The sequence below is a fragment of the Sus scrofa genome, chromosome 14 (assembly GCF_054392235.1).
Source record: "Sus scrofa isolate SSC_HxYL_T2T_F1_AM1 chromosome 14, Sscrofa_HxYL_maternal_Yorkshire_Landrace_v2.0, whole genome shotgun sequence".
In the NCBI taxonomy this organism is placed as follows: Eukaryota; Metazoa; Chordata; class Mammalia; order Artiodactyla; family Suidae; genus Sus; species Sus scrofa.
The window spans coordinates 149,684,769-149,706,088 of record NC_139396.1 but is presented as its reverse complement, the minus strand read 5'-3'; the positions used below and the strand labels follow the sequence as shown (position 1 = coordinate 149,706,088).

The following is a 21,320-nucleotide window of genomic DNA, read 5'->3' as shown; positions in this document are numbered from 1 at the left end:
CTCATACCCCTTTAGATGGAGGGCATCCCCTTCGCTCACACGCCCATCCTTTTCTTTTAATGCCTGTTGAGTCCCACATCTTCAAGGAAGCCATGCTCCCCACTCCAGCTCCCATGGCGGCCAGCCCTTCCTTTCTTCTACACTCCCTCTCCGCTTGGAGCTGGAGCCACAGAATCCAGCCTCTAGGGCCGTCTTGACTCATTTGATGTTTTCCTGGGAGATTGGAAGTGTCCTGCGATGGGACTGAGATGTCTGTCCCCTCTGTAACCCACTGGCCTCTAAATTCCCTGAGGGCATGGACTTGATCTGTCTTGTTCACCAGTGCATTCCCAGCATAAGTACATTACCTGAGAGAGTAGAGAGTCACTAAATGTTTGTTGAGTGAATGAATGGATTTTATACATAATAAACCCTTAATTCACAATCAGGTGTTTTGGAGTTGGGTGAAGACAGGCTGTACACCAGGCTGGCTCAAGCAAAGGGTTTATTTTCAAGAACAGTAAGAAATAAGAATGGAAAAGCAGTCCGAGGTGAGATTGTGAAGGGACTGGGATATGATTCTGTAAGAGTGGGGAGCCCTCTAACTTCTGAATAGAGGCTAGGCAAGATGAAAGTGGTGTTGTGAGAGGTGGTTGGTAGGCTTCGGGGGGGTGTTTGGTTACAAAAATCAGAAGACCCAGGCAGAAAATAACATAGATGTAAGAGCCTAAACAGTAATGGTAGCAATGGAAGAGAAGGATGAGGCAGGTAATAGGAAGGAAAGATGAAAATCCCCTTTGAGTGATTGGATGTGGGGTTGGGGAATCAAAGATGACTCTATCAAGGATAGCGTGTAGAATTCTGTCTCAGTTGAGAGAAATGGGGTAAATGAGAGAGTGATCTGGTTTTGATGGAGGGAATATGGTGCATTTGGTTTTGGATTGTAGAACTTGAGGTACCTCGAGGAAAGGAAGAACTAAAGACACAGACGTAAGACATCCACAAGGAATTTAAAGCTGAGTAAGAATAGGTGAATCTTCAGGAGGGAAAAAGACAACCAATCCTCTTGAACTAAGGACATAAATATTGAGGAAGATATTTATTTAGGATACGGGGGGACAAAAAGAACTTAAAAGTTTATCTTTTAGTGCAAAAAATCCACCTTTTTTCGTCTTTATGTGTTGGTAGAATCTGATTTGCCTGGAGTGAGTGTATTTTATAACTTTGAAGAATTAAACTAAAATAAATATGTGAGGGAAGGATATTATGGCAAATATTAAAGGGGAATTGAAGACTGAAAAGAGATTTTTAGGAACTCAGTTCTTCCCTTATGGATCATTCCATTTTCCTCAAATAAAAATAAAACTCTACGCAGGCTACAGGGATAAATAAACCTACCGTCTCTGTTTACCTCTGTCATTCACTCAGTCAACCAGTATTTATTGAATGCCCACCATGTGTCAGGCACTGTTCTAGGAACCTGGGGAAAAGTGGATCAAATGGATAACTTTTCCTTGGGGCACTTAAGTTCTTTGGTGCTTCAGTAGCACTTACATCCTAGTGAGCCACTGGGACAATAAAAGGAAATAATAATAGATGCAAAAGCATTTTGAAAAGTTGGTATGCTGGGGGTTAACAGCCTGTTGGTGTTGACAGATCCAGGGTAAATAAAATTATTATTCATAACAATTCCCATTTATCTTTTGCATAGACATTACAAGTACTAGGGTTTTAGCTGTAAGCTACATTTACGCATATGCATATTTTATATACTTAATACATTGCTTGTTTTAGTACCTTGGTGACTGTATTTACATTTCATATTGAGGCTAAATATCTCAGTGAAGGTACTCTCAGAGCACAGAGCTTGAAAGGGATTGAATGCTGCCAACCTTAAATGTAGAAACTGGGGAGTTGAGGAGGGGAGGGAAAGGAAGAGAAGGAAAGGTTTAGAAGATGTAGAACGTTCTGGAACATATCTAGGGAGGGAGAGGAGGGAAAGGAAGAAAAGGAAAGGTTTAGAAGATGTAGAACATTCTGGAACATATCTAAGGAGGGAGGGTAGGACAATTTTCTGAGAATTGGAAAACCTGGAGTCCCACTGTCCCCAAGATCTGCTGGGACCTCATGAATGAAATGAGAGGGTTGGACGCGATCAGTGTTTCCTACCCTTTTTGAGTATGAACACGACACAGCCCAGGTAACAGTGGTTAGATACAGTGACTGTGAATTCAGTGGTCCGTCTAGAGGCATTTGTATTTCATTCATGAAAACTCTATACATGTGACAGAATTGCATTTACAGGCAAGCCATTCCTCAGTGTCGGGGTGTGTTTGCTGCACGTGTGGACTTGCCCACCGTTCGCAGGCTTTTCAGGGACCTTGATCGAGAAGCATTGAGCTGGGTCTCTCCATCTTAAATCTCTTCTACATTCTAACTCTGATCCAAGATAAAGTATCAGGACATGTGAGTCTGTTTCTTTCTGCTAATTGAGGAGCCTTCAAAGAGGAAGCGAACCATTTTTCAGTCTGGGTTTCAAAAAGAATTTCCAGGCTGTGTCAGACATTTCCTAAACGGATGAGGATAAAGACACATGTATGTGTTCACTTTTCCTTAATCCTTTCCAACACCTTTATATAAATTGGAACTTGTTTGCCAGGACTTCAGATGTCCAGACGTGATTATTTAGATGTTATTTGGGGGTTGCTAGCAAGCGCTTGTTAATTCTTCTTTCCTGCATTTGCCATCTGTGTGGAATATCATTTTTCACAGGCAACGAAGGAACATGATTGCAGGTGCCTTTAATCATAGAATCATAGAAGCTGGAGACAGAATAGATGGAAATGTTGCCTTTTCCTCATCTAGAGGATGGGAGTAATAAGGTTACCCTTCCAGTTGTCATGAATGAGAAATACGATTGCCAAGCTAATTGCAGTATAAATAGCTTTAAATTAAATGCTAAGTAATAAAAGTAGGAATGATTTGACTAATAAAAAAATGTTTTTTCCTAATTTGATTGTTTCACTACTAATGCCTCCCAGCAGCAGTCATTTTCCACTGTAGTAGAGTAATAACAACAACAAAAACCACAGCAGCTACCATTCATGGAGCATTTTTATTTGCCTGGGTTTTTGCTTATATCAGCCCATTGAATCTGCAAAACAACCACAAAAGGTAAGTGATTGGCTTGAGGTTGCACAAATTAATAAGTAGTGGAGGTGAGAGCTCCTGTTGTGGCTCAATGGTCACGAACCTGGCTAGCTTCCATGAGGACGCGGGTTCAATCCCTGGCCTCCCTCAGTGGGTTAAGGATCTGGCATGGCCACGAGCTGTGGTGTAGGTCACAGATGAGGTGGCTCAGATCCTGTGTTGCTGTGGCTGTGGTGTAGACTGGCAGCTGCAGCTCCAGTTTGACCCCTAGCCTGGGAACCTCCACATGCCGTGGGTGAAAACCAAAAAAAAAAAAAATTGGTGAAGGTGGAATTTGAACCCAGGTCCAGCCATCTCCAGTGCCCAGGCATTTCCCGATGTGCACCACTTCCTCTTAAATCTAGACCTCTCAGTCAGATTCTGCTGTCAGCTTTTGCTGGATTCTTGCCCATCCTTGTCTAGAGAAACCAGTTGAGTTGCTCACATTGAGGGTTTAGAGAGGGGAGCCTGGGGAAGTAGTGGTAATTTCTTGATCCCTGGTTCTCAATCAGGGCTGTACATTAGAATCACCTGGGGATTCTACCAGATTCTTCTAGAATCTGAGCACCATTGGAACTTAAGCACCATGAAGAGGATTACCTGTTTTATTCACTGCTGTCATATTGAAAAATGCTGAATCCTGGGCCTTACCTCAGGCCTGTCAAATCAGAATCTCCAGAGGCAGGGCCTAAGCAGAGGTATTTTTTTAACATGTGATATTAATGTGCAGCCACGGTTGAGGACCACTGCTTCTTCATGGATCACATCATAAAGAGAATGACTAAGGCTTCACCCAGGCATAGTTCGATAGTGGATGCCACCAAGAAGGCCTTGAGGTGTTGGGTCTTGGAATCAGAGACCCCATGGGTTCAAGTCCTGGTTCTTCCAGTTCCCAGCTGTGTGACCTTGCACAAGTTACTTAACCTCTCTGAGCCAGTTCCCCATTAACTAGTATTTCCAATTCCATAGACTTGCTATAAATTGAATTTAAAAACCATGTGAATTTCTTCCCACTGTGCCCAACACATGGTAAATGATGTCATTATTACCAAAGAAATTAAGGACCGACAAAGTAGCATGTTTAGCAATTTTGTAGTATTTGTCTGAAATCCTTCATTTAGCCTTATATAGGCATTAAGATGGAATTAAATGATAAGAGGAAACTCCCTCTTCTAGAACAATATTAGTGACCTTTTTACCTTTCCCATGTGTGCAAAATTATAAAATTGATACGTCATTTCTTGCTTGCTTCCCAAATGCACTAGGAAGCTGGCGTCACAGTCGTAAAGCCAGTGTTCAAAACTGGCATCCCGTCAAAGGCTGTTTTAGATTCAGCCTTCCGGTCATTTGTTCAAAGGGCTCTGAGGCTGAAGACCAAAAGATAACTGTTGCAGATGCTGCTGCTGGCAATTTAATTGGTATTTTTCAGGGTATAGACACACAATTTCTATATAGGCAGAATGAAACTGGAAGTAGGGCAATTATCCAGTGAGTTCAGACAGTAAAAAGGAAAAAAAAAAAATCAGACAAAAGAAATTCTTTAAGCAAGCTACTTTGCCATTTTTAAATAGATACTTTTTAACTTTATAGAAGTAGATACAACTTAAGAGTATTTTTGTGACATAATTATGGGGCTCATAAAGCAAAATGAATACGTATAAAATATCTGACAAAGGCCAGGTTTTCTCATTTGTACTCTTAATATAAAAGTAGCAAAATAAATACAGTAATTACATTTATTGTGAATAAAGACAAAGTTTAATGTCTTTTCCACATAGGGGGCAGCAAAGAAGAGAGGACTCCTGGTTAAGAGGACCAGTTAGATGTTTTATCAAATTATGGCTAAAAACGTTTTTACTGGTGCAAATATTGATTTGGTTTATCTCCCGGCCCTTGAGAGTTGTGGGCCTACCTATTTTGTTGTTGCATTTGAGTGAGAGCTAATAAATTGTTTGACTTTTGTAATTAAACATAAGAATCTGATTGAGGGGGATTTTCGCTTCCCAGAAAATGTACTTTAAGTTAATCTGCTTAAGAGGAATTATCTAGTTCTTGTTAGCAGAATCAAAAGACTGTCTATACCTTTGTAACTAATGATTTCTGCCGGCCTGGTCATGAATCTCATGTTAGTATTAAACCTTCAAAAAATTATTTGGGGGGATTAAAAAAAATTCACTTGTCAAAAATTTACGTATGTTACTGGCAAAGTGTAGGATTATTTATTGTTGTTTTCTCTTAGTTTTCCTTGATTTGCCTTTTTTTGGGGGGGGGCTGTTTAAGAAGTTCGAGAAGTTAGTTATTTGAATATTTTTAAAAAATGCTAGCATAGATGCAGATGAGAATTATTTTTTGAAGAATTATGATTGAGGGAGTAAATTCCCACAAATTTTTAGTGAATAAAATAGTTTGGGGCAGATTTCTCCATATTGATTTAACTGCATCTCTTCCATATATGACAGTCATATATGAATTTTTATCATCAAATCCCTGTGTATTTCCAAAATTATTTAAGATGACACTTGTGATGATTGTCTAATGCTGATCTGATGGGTTAGATTAAATTCCTGCGCAGTTTTTAAAAATACACAGTGTCCTGTTGTATGGTAGCAGGGGCAATGGATCCTGTTTTTAATTAGATAATATAATTATTACATTTTGCGATTGAATTATTACATTCAACACCTTCAGTGGATATTAGAGAAAGAAAAGGAGTAATGATCAGAGTCAGAAAAGCACATAATGTTTCCATTAATACTTGAAGGAGAGACATAGGAAGGTGAAAAACTAAAATATCATTTCTGAAGTGGAAAAGATTTCAGTACATTGTTAATGATGCCTACCGCCTACCTTCAGCTTGGGCTATAGGCAGCGTACCTATACTGAAATGCTACAACTGGAGACAGGAAGGAAAAGGAACTCTTAACACCGTGATACTCGGACAGAAATGAAGAGTTGATGTGTATTAGGATGATTCTGTGTGATGGTACTTTCATTTAAAATAAATAATTGAGGCAAAAGGGAGGTTTGGAATAGGCGTAGCCGGGTGCCACGGTCCCCGTTTCTTCTTGTGTGGGTAGGATGCTGCCAGAGGAAGTGCACTGCCCTTGTCGGAACCAGCTCAGCTCCCGAAAGGAGCTGCACTTCTTCAATAGCTGCTGTTAGACTGTTGTAAAAATATGAGCTGATTTATGACCAACAGATGATTGAAAATATTCCTGAGCTATTCTAGGGAACCATCTCTCCTGAAGTTCGTGGCCAGATATTTGTATAATCTTTGTGGGAATTTGAAAATGGAGAAGATTGCAAAACAAACGCACGAGGCAGGGAATTTCGCAGGGAAGAGCTTGTAACCGTAGCTGTCTGTACCTTTTAAAGAATTTTTCTACCTCCAGAATTTTAAAGGTAGAACCCCCGTTTGAGAGAATTCATGCCAGATGTCTTGATGTAAAAGGATTCCATGCGAGCGCTTGTTGGAATTTTTATGAACTTAGGAATCTGACCTGAGCTTTGGTGGTCTAATCATAAATGCTTTCTCTTCTTTATAGCCAAGCTGACAGGATAGAAGGGAAAAATGAAGTTCCTGTGCCGATTTTGAGGATACAAAAATCAAAGACTGTCTTTTGTAGGTTAAGAATCAAAGACCATGTATTGTAGCGGAAGAACAAAAATAGAATTTCCATTTTAATGTATGATACTGGAAATAGGTAAAATGCGTGTTTATCAGTTTATAAGCTTTACAGTGATTATTGTTCTATGTAGCATCAGTTTTTACTTTACTGAAAATGCAGCCATTTTGAATTCTTAGCTAAGACCATTGCAAGAAAAATACAAATACACAGCTGTTCAATTTTTTTTCTGTATATTTCTCTTTAACCTATTGTTGGAAAATTCATTGTCTTTTTTGAGATAATTATAAATCTACAAAAGCAGAAATGCAATTCACATGAAGAATCCAACACGATAAGCTCTTTTAAAAAAATTTTTAACAGCTTTATTGAGATATAATTCACACTCCATACACTTGGCTCTTTTGAATTCCATGGTTTTAAATATATTCAGAATTGTGCAACCATCCCCCATATAAGCTCCCTTTTAATTTATATTTGCAATAGAATTTTCAATCTCCAAGTATTATTTGCTGTATGAGAACAAAAGGAATCACGGTGTTTGTGTGTGTGATGTTTTACGCTAAAAAATAACTGTTTTTATCTTCCCCTGTGGATGTTGTCTGGGTTTGATTCTGAATCACTAGGGGATGCCTTGAACTTTTCACACTCTTTTCCAAGCCCTAATGCTAAGAAAGAAAGCGCTGTCCTACTTGACACAAAACGAGAGCCTGGCCAGGGGATCGGAGAATATCACACACATGCCTGTACCCTCTGGGGTAGAGGTTCAGCTGCCACATCTGGATCAGCCAATGTGATTTTTATGTTTTTGAGAGACTCACCTTGCGCTCCAAATTTAGACTTTAGGACTCTATACCTCATGCCATCCTATCTCATCTATTTTTGACAAGATGTGTAGGTAAAATTTTAGGTTTTGCTTTTTTTAAAAAATAGTAGGGGCCTTTGGATCAGTCGGACTTGCGTTGGTTACTGAAGTGCATCTGTTTCTGTTGGATATTTGAAAATAAGCTATAACTCTGGAAGGCTATGATTGGAGGAAAGGCACTGTGATCCTTTATCAAACAAACTGGAGAAAAATAGTATGGGAAGCACCCAAGGCTTTCTGACTTCGGAGAGTAAGGAAACTTTGCAGCATGTAATTCTAAGAAAATTGTAGGACACCCAAAAAAGGAGACGCAAGCTCTCTTTGGGGGAGGGGAGTGAAGCCTGTGCTTGTGTAGCTTCTGTAATGTCTGACTTCGTCCTTGAAAACTGCAGCTCTGGTGTTTGTGGAGGTGATTTCATGCCCTGTGCCAAGGGATAAAATACTAGAACCTTTTTCTTCCCTTAGCTGGTGGCTCTGTATGAATTCAGGAGCAAGTCTCCAACTGACATCCTTTTCTAACTGGAAAGTGAGCAGATACAAACATTTCAACAGGTACCGTTACCCATCTGCCTGATGTTGACTCTTTATTTAAGTACAAAGGATCTTAACATTTCTGTGTGTTAACCTGTAGTGGATGAGATATGTGCCGTGTATCAAATGTAAACAGTAAGTAAATCAAGGGCTTAGGTTGAGATGCCTGTGACCTGCACTGCAGAAGTAAATTTACACATCTGATTGTGAAGAAAGTTAGGTCTTACCCTTCAGAACAATCAGATATTATTAGCCCAGGGCGTAACTCTCATGGCTCTGTGCACATTTCACCAGGAAGGTGTGCAAAGACACAGGAATGATGCTGCATTTTAAAATGCCTTCTTTTCTGTTTGAACGCATGCCCAACATCTTGACAAACCCTGTTTCGTGTGAAGTTCAGACACATAACCCAGGTTTAATTTCTGCCTTGTAAAGTCAGCTGGTTGAAAATGTGCTCTGAAAATTACCCGAGGACTAGGATGGATAGTCCTTTTCTCTTGTCTCGGAACTTCGGAATTTGATTCAGCCCTCTCGCAAACACAGGAAAGAAGAGGGTGCAAAAGTGAAACCAGTCCTGGCTTCTGCCAGATTTGACATTCATTCCCTGACGATGGCTTCTTTTCCTCCTCTTTAAAGGTCCTGCCCCCCCCCCCCATGAAAAATGGTGAAATAGTATTAACACTGTTCACGCGAGCTCTCGCTCTGGGAGTTCACGAGGAGGACACTGGACTTGATCACCAGCTACAAGCCGCCCACCCTCCCGCTCCCCCCACCGTGAAAGCCACCTTCCCTGGCTGTTCTGCTGTGTAAGAGGGTCTGGGGCTCTGGCCTTGATGGTTCAGGTGCTCCCAGTTTGGCCTCCGGGCTTACTTAACCCACTTTTACTCTGTCTTGACCACCCACCTAATAGGCAGAGCTGCTAGAAGTGACTGTGTGGTCATTTGCACTGTTCATCTCTCGCTTTGCTGTTATAGAATCACTTTCATAAATAAGGAGGTCATACAGCCAGGCAGAACTTTTGGGGTCATTCAATTCTCCCCCTTCAGTTTAGAGACCAAAACAAAATAAAAACCTTTCTTTATAATAAGGAAAAATAAATTCTAGTTGCTGTCGAAAGAATGTCAACACATTGGAGTCAATTTATTTAATGAGTTGCAACTTAAAAAAATTTTTTTTTGGAATTTTCTTCACCATATGAGTAGCTAAAGCAAAGACACCTTTTAGTCTATACACTGTGTCTTGGTGCTATATGTGTGATTGCCCTAACTGAATATCATGTATGTTCTGACGGTATTAAAAAATGTTTAAATCTAAAATCCAAAATTCCAAGGAAAAAAGCATTGTACCTGCTTATAGTTATGGAGCTTCTAGCACGACCTTTCAGAGTGTTAAGATGTAAGAAGTTCTATGGCTTTTTTCAGATTTGTAGTTTTAAATGGCATTGTAACTGAGGTCTCTATACTCTTGTTTGTCACGTAAGCAGGCAGATGTTTTTGCCCTTTTTTTTTTTTTTTTAAAGTGCAGTAATAAGCGTGTCCTGCCCTAGCTTTCATTGGCTACCAAAAATATTCATGGCTCATCCAGTTGGAAGGTGATTCACCTGAAGCTTTGTTCCCAAATTAGTAACGTGGCAACATCTCAAATGGTGCTTTCCACCAGTTGAATTGAAAAAAGTCTCTCTCTTACTCAGATACAAACTTAGGCTTTCACCTGTCAGAGGAAAATGAAACCATCACTAACTGCTCTTTATTTTGCTGGCAGGTTCATGCCTACGACAAAGTAATTTTTTCCCCAGGTGAATTACTCCCTCACATTGACATGGCGATGACTAATAAAGTATTTATGAAAACTCCATAAGTGTGTGGTCCCCGTTCCCACAGTGTGTCACTGCTGCCGCCAAGTGACAGGTCTGAAAAATCAGCAAATCTTAAACAATTAGAGCATCGATTCCTTTTTCCAAAACCCAGGCCCCTGCTACCTTCCAGACAAAGATATTGTCTTCTTCTGTGATGGGAATTAAGAGAGGACACTGACCTCAAGCACACTTGACCCACGTGGGCGTCCCCCTGGAATTCATGGTTTCGGAGGAAAGAAAGGCATGGGTGATTAAGAAAATAATTTCTTTGCTTGAACGAATACATCAAATTTTCGGGTTGAGGCTGTTTTTAGTTTAGTTTGGCTAGTTTCCCACAGGCTCTCACAAAATCGCACTATGCTACAGGAAGGGAACTGTCTTAAAAAAAATCCATCTGTCGCACCGAAAACTTGTAACTCTCAGAGCACGCAGGTGCTTGGGGACGTCTGCAAAGGCAGTTCTCTTGAGCCACCTCATTCTTGAACTGGGCTAAGAGCTTTTCAATTGCTGTGACATTTTCAGCCAGGGAAGTAGTAGTTGTTGCAGAGCCATGTTTTACAGGCAATTACTTTATATGATCAATGGAGCAATTCTCCTTCCAGAAAGGAACCAAAGCGATCAAGTTAAATCATTAAAGAGAGAAAGAGAGCGCGGGAGAAAGGATTCATCTCGTTAGCAGGTGCCGGTGCTGCAGCAGTCTCCGCGGCGGCGCACAATGTCACTGGCCCTTTAAGACAATGGCTGCGCTCCCTCCACCGCCGCCGCCCCCTCCCCGCCGCTGTTGACAGGTCTAAACCTCCCTCGCAGCCCATTGTGGCCGCAGTAGGAGGCACCTGCAGAAAATGTGCCAAAACCAGGCAGGGAGCAAGAGCTTTTCAATAAGCTCCGCAGCTGGAGAGGAGAGGCAACACTAAACAACCGGGCGCGGAGCAGGCACGTGATGGGAAAAGGGGTCACCGCCAGACACCTCCTATCGGCTTTCTGAGCGCCGGTCGGTTCAATTTGCTGACATCTTCTAGCTGGCTTTTCTCTATTTGCTTAATATGCTGAGGTATTTAGCTTAAAAGCACTAAATGCTCCATCACGATGAGCTGCTCTCTCCCTTTCCCATTTACTGTTATTAAGGACATTTTCCCGTATTTTCTTTCTCTTTCTGCCCCAAACTAAGATTGTTTTCTTTGGCTTCTCTCTCACTTACTGCTTACAGGCATTCTCCGCCACACAGCCGCCTGCTTGATTTTACTCGTGTTTAATTCAGGGACAAGTAAAGCTCTCCACACACGCAGGATCTGTGCTGCCTTCCTAAAGCACGCACATTCTGGCCGCCTTAAGCCCAGGTCTGGAAACAGTATCACATTTCAACTCAGTAAACATTTATTGTGCATCTCCTGTGTACCCACCACTGTCTGTGGGGCCCCTGGAAATACTGCGATGGACAAGAGTGGGGCCCCTCTTGTGCTGTTAGGATCCAGCAGAGAGGCTAAATCGCTATTATAACAATTTGTTTTGCACCCATGCACTTCTCTATGTAGCTTACAGCCCTTTTGAGAATAAGCAGGAGTGGAGCGGGTGGCAGGGATGTGCTGGTTGGGGCTGTGGCTTTGTTCAGCGTGCCTTGGGAATCAAGAGAACAGATTGGAAATTTCAGATCTCCAAGATAAATGATAGGTGAGAACCCGGCAGCCCTGCAGCTCTGAACACACTACTTTCCAGTTCTCATGATATTTCCATCTGTTGTTTTCTCGCTTGAAGTGGTAAGGCGTTATCTCTGTCTTCCAGATGAAAACATCTGAGACTCAGGGCAAAGCACCTTGCCCAGGGCCCCACAAGGAATAGGTGGTAAGTCAAAGGCCCACAGGGACCAGCCCCTCTGCCTCCCACCGAAACCTTGATTTCCTTTCTACCTGGTGCTGCCTCCTCGGACTGTCTGCTGGTGTGAGCGCACATTCTGAGAGCAGCGTGGAAGCACGCAAAATGACATTCTCACGTGGACCTCTTCCCCCCTCCCCTGCAGATGGAGAGTGTCGGCGTGTACGGATTCTGTGGCTGTACAGCAAAGAGCAAAATGAAGTGTGATGATTCAAGGTGGGAAATAACCACTTCAGGTAGGAAATGAACTAATTCGTGTAAGTATCAAACCAGCGTCGGAAGGAGTTACCCCTGGAACACCATTCCTTTAGAGAGGGACTAGGTACCCTTAGATTTGGACACAGGGCTAAGGTATTTGCTAAACTGCTGCTGGTTCAGAAGTGCTTGCTCGGAATTGCAACAAGTGGTAAGAGGTGTGAGCGAAAGAGTATTTTAGAGGCATTCAACTCAGCCCAGGATGGTCACTGTCCACGCTCACAAGCACAGGTGGTGGGGTGGGACCTGGTCTAGCCTTCTGGGCGCACGCTGTCCCCCTGCTCTGCTGCCCCTGGGGGCCTGTATCTGTCGGGGCACCTGGTAAGGCAGGAGGAGATGGTCTCTCTCCTCCACCAAGCTTGTTTATGCTTTAGCATGTCTCTCCTCTCAGAGGACTGGTTCTCTTCTTCCTTCTTCCCCATGCCTCCCTCCAATTCTGGTGGAAACAAGCGGACCATTCATGTAACAAGAGAAAGAGTGAGCGGGGAGGGGGGAGATGCCACCGACAAACTCCATTGAAAGCCACTGGCTGTTCATTTACATTCACACTTTTAAAAAATGTTAACTAATGATGTTAAATGGTTTGCCAAAGGTCCTGGCAGGTCAGTTGTAGAAGTGTCATTTCTGCCTAATTAGGGCTCTTGTGGCTGCCCGGCGCCTCCCAGTGCAACTGGTGACAAGCCGAGAGCTGACAGCTTCAATTGGTGCCAATAGGAAGGTTGGGCCGGTCATGTTTTCCAACTCAGCCAGGTGTTTGCTGAATGGGGGAGGGGGCCTGGCGAGATCTGAGCGCTTCTATGATCCCTTTTCTTTCAGGGCTCCCTCCCAAGTCCTTCCCCTTTGCCTGTCTTGTCTTGTGTCAAGGTCAAGAATGGGCTTTGCTAAATCAGCAATTTGGGTTATCTCTGGGAGGTCATTAGCAGTCCCTGGCCCAGACATTTCAAGTGGTCTCAGACCCCAGATGCTAGAATTTTTTGTCCCCCCTAAAAATCAGAGAAGGGGAAAAAAAAGTTGTAGGTGGAAAAACAACAGGAGGAGGAAGACAAAACAAAACAAAACAAAGACCCCGAAAACTCTGCAAAGCCATCAAAGCATGAAACTTCCGATGACAGTCATAATAATCAAGTGGTGTGAAAACAACTAAATCCTCTTGATCCACACCTTACATATTTTATGGAGGAAAAGACATCCCAGTGTGTTCAATTGGGTATAGAGTACCTGTCACATAGTAGGTGCTCAGTAAATAATTTGTCATTTGGTTTGATTTTTCAGGAGAAAAACCCTTGTCTGAGAAACAAAGAGTGATTGATGGAGATTCTGCTATTTCTCATGCTTAATTCATTGTTTCTATGGCACTCTTTGAATGTCTCAGTTGACCATGAAATATATGCTAAGTTGGAGTACCACGTGATGGGGTGATATGATTGTCTTATTTTTTGTTGTGTTTTTTTCCTTTTTTTTTTTTTAAGAACTTAAATCAAGCAAAATACCACTGGTGCACAGGCTGCAGCAACTGTGACACAAAGAGGCCATCCTGTGGCAGTGATAGGACAGCTGTGTCTAGAATTGGGGATTCACACCTTGGCAGATCCTGCAGGGTCTAGGCATTCCTAATTTGTTCCTGAATTGAGCCCACCTCAAGCTCACACTCACAAGAGCACACACACACACACACACATACATACACACACACACACACACACACACACTCACACCGAGCCCGTTTGTGAGCCTGATAGACAAGGAATTATAAGATTAATATATGGGCTTTGGGAGGCAGTGCTGCGTTAAAGAGAACTGGAAAACAAAGAAGCTGTTTGTTTTATAAAAATCTCAGACCAGATCCAAAGCTTACAGATCTGAGAAGGGGAAGGAGACTCGGGCAATGGGCATCTGATCCTTGAAGTTTCCCGCTTCCTTCCCTCACACGGCGATGCCTCTCCCTCCCGCCACCTCTGCTTTCTCTAATGTGGACAGTGAAAAGTGGGGCCAGAAAAAGACTGTTCACGTCTGTTGAGTTTCTCAAAGGAGTGTTGTGAAGATTAGAGGAGCCAGCGTATGTGAGCACACCTGGGCAATACGCGGCATGTGTCAGGTGCCAGGTAGCAGGGAGGTCTCTCTTCAGGGTTGAGACCATGTGCTGTTCTGTGGTGTCAGGTTATTTTCTCAATACCCAGGGCATAGTTGAACAAAGAGAATTAATAGAATTGACTAATAGGCGGACCTCATGAATGATGGGTGAGCAGATGAATCTAGACATTTTCAAACAGTTAAACTGTCTGTCTCCACTTTCCCTCCGGGACCGCTTTTGTCAGGGAAGTCCCTTCAAAGACCCACTTTGCATTTCTGTCCATCCGTTTCATGCCACAGCAATGCTCTTTTTCCTCTTCTTCCGGGGGCTTGCTTTGTTTACGTCGCACTGCTTTTATCCTGGGGGGTGATTCTGCTCCTGGTCCCCGTACTAACCCCTGTCTGCGCTCTGCCTCCTGCATCTGTCTCAGTCCTGATCCGCCAGGCTGAGGCCGCTGGATGTGTACTTTGAGGGCTAACGATTGCTGTCTGGCGCTTAAAAATGCTAACAAGTGGCCACTTAAGACTCTCCTTGGGGTTGGGACGATGAATATTTAAAGTGATTCTGTAGGATAGTAGTGGTAAAGAAAACCTTCTGCAGCAACTAAACCAGCAAAGGAAAAATAAGCCAATTAGTTACCAAAACCGAAAAATAAGTTAATACATAAATAAAAAACTTCTGAGGACTTGGGAGGAAAGAACATGGAAATTACAAGTTCTCTGTTTGGTGACATGCATAGACCGCAATTGCAGTTCCTGTGGTGGCTCAGTGGGTTGAGAACGTGACGTGGTATCCGTGAGGATGTGTGTTTCCTGCCTGGCCTCCTTCAATGGGTTAAGGATCCAGGGTTACTGTGAGCTGAGGCGTAAGTTGCAGAGGTGGTGGCCCTCGAATCCCATGCCCTATGAATGTGGCGCCGTGAGCTGTGGCTCTGATTTGACCCCTAGCCTGGAAACTTCCATATGCCACAGATGCAGCTTTAAAATCTATATATTTAAAGAAATCACGCAATTGTAAGTGTGATAACTGATCCTCAAACTTGCAATCCCAAAAAGTGGAATTATGTTCAGTTGCATGTTCCCTAAACCTTTCTGCAAGGCAAGTGTGAGGTTGGTTTTCCTTTCAGCCCTGGCTCTGGGTTCTCTTTGACCTTGAATGCTTCCTCTGATTCTGCTGACCTCCTGGCAGTTCTCTAGACAGTTCAGGATGTTTCATGCCTCAGGGCCTTGGAACAAACTCATTTTTATCCTTGGAATGCCTTTCCTCTCTAGTCTCCTGGCACACACCTATGCATCATGCCACCTCCTCCACAAAGCTTCTCGCCACACCTTCCAAGTGAGATCCACCTTCCCCTCTTTTGTGGCCCCTCAGAGCCTCACCTTCTTCACCATAATAAGAGGAGTATGGGTTCTTTTTCACTGAGTGCCTTCCGTATGCCAGTGCGTGCCCGGGCTGTCACCGTGATAGGCAGTCGCTTTACCACCGAGGACCCTGAGGCTGCAGGTGTGTGTTTAAGGTCACCCAGCCTGAAAGCTGAGCCCAGCCAGCATGACTGGAGCTCCCACACTGATGCTAACCTTCCTCAGTCTAGAACCACCAAACCACGCTGCCCCCCCCCCCATATACATGGCCACTGTGCTGATAGATCCGGGGGTGTGGTTTCCGTTTTGTCCTCTCTGGATGGTGAGGCCCTGGAGGTTGGTAACACTCTGTGTGTTCCAGTGCCTAGCGTAGAGCCAGCGAATGGCAGAGGCCCTGAGTGTTGGTTGAATTTAATAAAATGGAATGGAACTGAATTGTGCTACATACTTATGTATGCTGTACCTATGTGTGTATTCTTTCTGCCTCTCTTTATGTATATATATATGCATATTTCACATGCATGTATGCATGTACGGATAACATGTAGAGAGAGATACAGATGGAGTTATATACATGTTCTCTGGGAACATGCAGGTCTGTACACAAATGAACAGACATATATGTATATAAAAAGAGTAAGGGAGGCGGGAGAGAGTCAGTTTCGGTCTGGAGGAATGTACGTGCATCATCCAGTCTCTGCTTTGAATGCGAAGTTTGGAGTCGGCATTCATGTAGCTTCCTTGCAGCCCAGGTGAGACTCATGTACCGTGTCCCAGACCTCAACACTCTCACCATTCTGCACTGGGCGTCACCACATTTAAGTCAAAGGGTCAGCAGAGCAGGAGGACGCTTAGGTAGAATAGCTGTTTTGAGTTTTTCCTTAGGTGTCGTCTCAGGTATGTTTGCTTTGTCCAAACATTTTGCTCCCCGTTCAGCTCTTGAGCCTGGGCCTGTCAGTGATGGTGAGCCTGGGTTTCCTTCTCTGCTGCAAGCAACCGGCGTGCCCTCCCATCCTGCAAGGTGCTGTGTGTCACGTATGGAGCGAGACTGACTAAGGACCCAGCCCGGAGACCAGAAAGCTTTGCTAGAGGGGAGAGGTACCTGTGAGGTCTGGAGAGTTGGGCGAAGGTTCAGCAATAGCTAATTCAAGGGCAAAAAAACCCCTCTCTCATTTACTTCGGATTCTGCGTCTCAGGCTATTGCTTATAGAAGGAAAAAATTCATGTGTCCCTTACAGGCCTGAGCCCAGTTGACCCCAAAGTGCCTCACATTTATTTTGTCCTTCATGAGTATGAAATGCCTGTTTTAAAATCAGATTCCAAAACTTTACAAGTTGGAGTTCCCATCGTGGTGCAGTGGTTAATGAATCAGACTAGGAGCCATGAGATTGAGGGTTTGATCCCTGGCCTTGCTCAGTGGGTTAAGGATCTGGCATTGCTGTGAGCTGTGGTGTAGGTTGCAGATGCGGCTCGGATCCCACGTTGCTGTGGCTGTAGCGTAGGCCGGAGGCTACAGCTCCGATTTGACCCGTAGCCTGGGAACCTCCATATGCCGCGGGAGTGGCCCTAGAAAGGCAAAAAGACAAAAAATAAATACATAAATAAATAAAACTTTAGAAGTTGTCAGGTTCTTATGGTAATTCAGTGGCCACCCCGTGGTACTATTGACCTTCTGCCCCAGACCCGTCTTGCCCCTTGCACCTCTGCGCCTCTCTCTCTGCTCCTCTGCTGCCCTTCTAGAACCCTTCCTCTGAGCCTTGCTAGACCCCACCCATCCTTTGAGAAGGATGTAGGCTGGTGGTGATCTGACTCCTTCCTGCTTTGCCAGGGTATTGAAGTTCTTCCCACCCCTTCCAGACATGCCTCTTAAAAGGCAAAACACTGACTGGTATGAAGATTTGGAAGGAAACATGGGAAAAAATGAAGAGTATTGCTCGTGGGCTTTCACCACAGTAGGTCAAATTGCAGAGCTGAATCAACTTTTGCTTCTGCAAGAATGGAATGGCTCTGAAGTTGTTTGTTCTATTTTTAAGGTATTTGCCAACTTTTAGGATTGCTCCATAAAAATAGGAATTTGTGTTTATATATAAAAACAATTTTCTAAAGGAATGCCTTTGACTGTCCTTGATGTGGCACTACATTCCTTGGGGGTAGGGCTGGTGTGGACGTCTGACCTCCACTGTCGCATGGGGCCCTGTTGAGTGGGTTTGGTTCTTCTGTCACCATCTTGAAATTCTTACAAACTTGAATGAGGGATCCTGAATTTTCATTTGGGGCTGGGCCTTGTCAATGAGGTAGGTGGCCCTGCCTTTGGGGTTATGTGACCCCTTTGACTTCAAAGCATGGAGTTGTGGCATTAAAACCAGGGCTTTGCAAGAGCCTGGATGCTCTTTAAAGAAAGGGGTTCTGAAGGCTATGGAGGGCCAGGGAGGTTGGGGAGCCTGAAGGCCAACTTCACCCAGGATCAGCCATGCCCAACCGGGTTATTCATGTCTGTCTACAAAGGACAAGGGATAAACATGCTATAATTCATGTTCAGGGAAGCTTTTTGAGAGAGCCTTGTTTTTCACCTGGAACTACCAAGTCCTTTGGCCAAGAATTTCTGCCTGTTTGACATCTTCAGAAAGGACTCCCCATGGAAGCAGATCAGATTTGGAAATGGACTTTCCTTTTTAAAGTTGGTGTGTGTAAGTTCTCCCTCCTGCTCTTCATTTGATTTCCTTTCATGTTTGTAATCTCTCCTGTCTTATTCCAAAAGCAACTTGAGGATATACATGTAGTATAACAAGAAGAAGGATACATCTGAGGAACAGGAGTGAAGGGGACCCCAGGCAAAGTCAAGGGTAAGGGGGTTCACAGGTGCACATCATGAGAACTGGTGGGTTCTGAAAGATGAGCCACAAACATGTATTGTGGGGTGAGACACCACCGTTCCCCGCTCCCCCCCCCCCGCCATGGGATGTAGAAATATCTTGGGAATATGAGTTGGGTTTTCCAGGCATCTGTTTGCATGAGGGACCAGTCATCTCCCAGGAATCCCAAGGTAGTGCAGAGTAAATCTTCCCTCAGAGAAAAGGGCAATTTTGACAGCTTTGAGTATGTCATGATGTCTTATCATTCAGTCTGTCCCTCATCTGCCTACAGACTGGGGCTTGAGCAGATAACAACAAAAGCTCCTTGCTCCCACACCTGCCTCTACCTCTGAGAGCAGGGGGGAGCCAGGCCAGCTCTCTGGGGTGCTGACACAGGCAGTAGCTCCAGCAACGTGATGCCAGCAGCAGCAGAGGCGGTGAGCCCGGCGCTGGCAGTGTTGGTGGCACTCGTGTGGTGGCAGTGGCACCAGCACTGGCGGTGGCGGTCGCACCAGCACCGGCAGCGCCTGTACCAGCAGGAGATGCCACTGCACCTTTGAAGTGGACACAGCAACCTCCCAGCGGCTGCAGGAATCAGTCAGCTTCAGCCAGTGTAGGATGGGGCGGGATGGAAGTGGCCCAGAGTGGCTCTGCTTGCAGTGGCAAGGGTCTTGCAGTGGCTCTGTGGATGACGGAAACCTAGACAATGGGAAACAGTGGCGATGCCACCCAAGGTATTTGAGGCTCCCCTTGAGGAAGAAAGACTCCTCTGATAGCTGGTGGGAGTTGGAGCCAAAGGCATGCTCTTGGCTGTTAAATGACCACATTTTTAGCCGTAGGACAGGGTGAACCGGGAAGAGATAAGCGAAAGAGATTTAGAGCATTGGTAAGATAAAAACCAAGCAGCTGGTTAAGAGAAGCTCAGTTCTTCCTAGTGCAGGCAGCTGAGCACTCATTCATTCATTCATTCATTCACTGACTCATTCAACAGACATCAGTGGAAGCTTTGCTGGAGTCTGGAATCTGGTACCTGGGATTGGAACTGACTCTGCCATTTCAGGATTCTTCAGTCTTGTGGAAGTTCATGTGATTCTTTACACCCCAGTTTCTCCATCTGTAATGTGAACTGTTAATAATGTTAAGGGCCTTCCCATCGTGATGCAGCTGAAATGAAGCCAAGTGTGAATCATGATGTTGCAGGTTCAATCCCTGGCCTCGCTCAGTGGGTTAAGGATCTGGCGTTGTCGTGAGCTATGGTGTAGGTCACAGACGTGGCTCGGATCTGGCATTGCTGTGGCTGTGGCGTAGGCTGGCAGCTGTAGCTCCCATTTGACCCCTAGCCTGGGAACCTCCATGTGCCACAGGTGTGGCCCTAAAAACAAAACAAAACAAAAAACAAAACAAAACACCCTCGTGTTAAGGATTCACCTCAGTGGGTTTTAAGAGAAATCTGGTGCCTGTGAAGTTTTTAGCAGAGTGCCTGGCTCACATCTAGTAAACGTGACCTAAGATGAAAGGTTATGAGATACACATAATCCCACATTGACTAAAATAGTGTTTGTCCACATAATGAAATGCCACATTGCCACTATCCGGAAGGATGTGCCATTTCCTGTGGCTGTGGCTTGGTAGAGAGACGACGGGTAATGTGATTGATTTGATTTGATTACTTATGTTATCTGCCTTTCAGGATTTTTCCAGAGCACATGAACTACAGATGAGATTTTCAAACAGCAAGGAAAGGAATCCCATCGGACTCTCTCTTTGGTGCATTCATTTGCTCCCTGACGCCTCTGTCCCCCACATGCTTGAACAGTTCCCATGAAGAGAGGCGTAGGGGCGCTCAGCGCAGCTTTTCCAATCTGTTGGCAGCTCTGATTTTCAGGAAGTTCTTCCCTAGACTGTTTCTAGTCTCTGCCAGTTATGTTTCTTGTTCATCTGTCAGTTTGACAAATACTTACTAAGCACCCCGTGTATGGCAGGCACGGTGATCCGTTCTGGGGAGACAGTGGTGTATGGAAGTCGATAGGCTACTTCATATGGCTGGTGGTTTAGCAGGTCCTCGGACTGTAGCCCAGTAATTAAATAAATATGTTACTACAAGTGGGAGTGCGAAGGTGGTGGAGACTCGGGGGAATGTCCCCGAGAGGTGACAGTTAAGCTGAGACATGAAGGAGGTGAAGGAGATATTGGGGGTGTGGGTTGGGGGGCGGGCAGCAACCCGGAAAGAGGACCAGAGTCTGCTTAGGAACCACGTAGAGCGTCGAATTCGCTTTCCACATTGAGACCTTCAGGTGTTTGGAGAGAGCTTCTTCCTCTGAATCTTTCTCTTTTACCGCCGGTCTCTTTAGCTTTTCTTCCCTGGATGTGATTGGACAGCCTTTTGTTATTCTGAGATCTAGTTGGTTGATATATCCCCTCCTTTTTTCCTACCCTTTTTTCCTTTTTGGCATGTGGACATTCTGAGCCACGGCAGCGACCCAAGCCAAAGCAGTGACAATGCCAGGTCCTTAACCTCTGGGCCACAGAGGAACTCCTATATTCCTCCTTTTACTATCAATTTTATTGAGCTAAAATTCGCATAGCATGCAATTCACTCATTTAAAGTGCACCGTTCAATGCTTTTTAGTGTATCGTGGAATTGTGTAACCATCACAGGTCAGGTTTTTTTCTGTCTTTTGTATTTTTTAGGGCCGTACTCGTGGCATATGGAGGTTCCCAGGCGAGGGGTCAAATTGGAGCTATAGCTGCCAGCCTACACCACAGCCACAGCAGCTTGGGACCAGAGCCTGCAAGTGTGACCTACACCACCGCTCATGGCAACGCCAGATCCTTAACCAACAGAGTGAGGCCAGGGACGGAACCTG

At 44.3% G+C, this 21,320-nt stretch overlaps 1 protein-coding gene and 1 non-coding gene across 4 annotated transcripts in view; both read left to right on the top strand.

Annotated features, from left to right (window-relative positions):
* The window catches only part of HSPA12A (heat shock protein family A (Hsp70) member 12A), a 177,453-nt gene that overhangs the window by 1,620 nt on the left and 154,513 nt on the right, over window positions 1-21,320 (top strand). For 2 of the 3 annotated variants that reach the window (XM_013983787.3, XM_021073399.2), the window contains exon 2: window positions 12,060-12,150. In XM_013983787.3, the coding sequence (XP_013839241.3) occupies window positions 12,060-12,150 (91 nt within the window). Of the gene's footprint in view, window positions 1-11,577; window positions 11,714-11,824; window positions 11,885-12,059; window positions 12,151-21,320 lie in introns of those variants that run through there. The other variant, XM_084995682.1, reaches the window with a different exon arrangement.
* Window positions 18,892-18,967, top strand: MIR9851 (microRNA mir-9851). Its single transcript, NR_128545.2, is given in 1 exon segment — window positions 18,892-18,967. It is a non-coding gene; the product is annotated as a microRNA mir-9851 (primary transcript).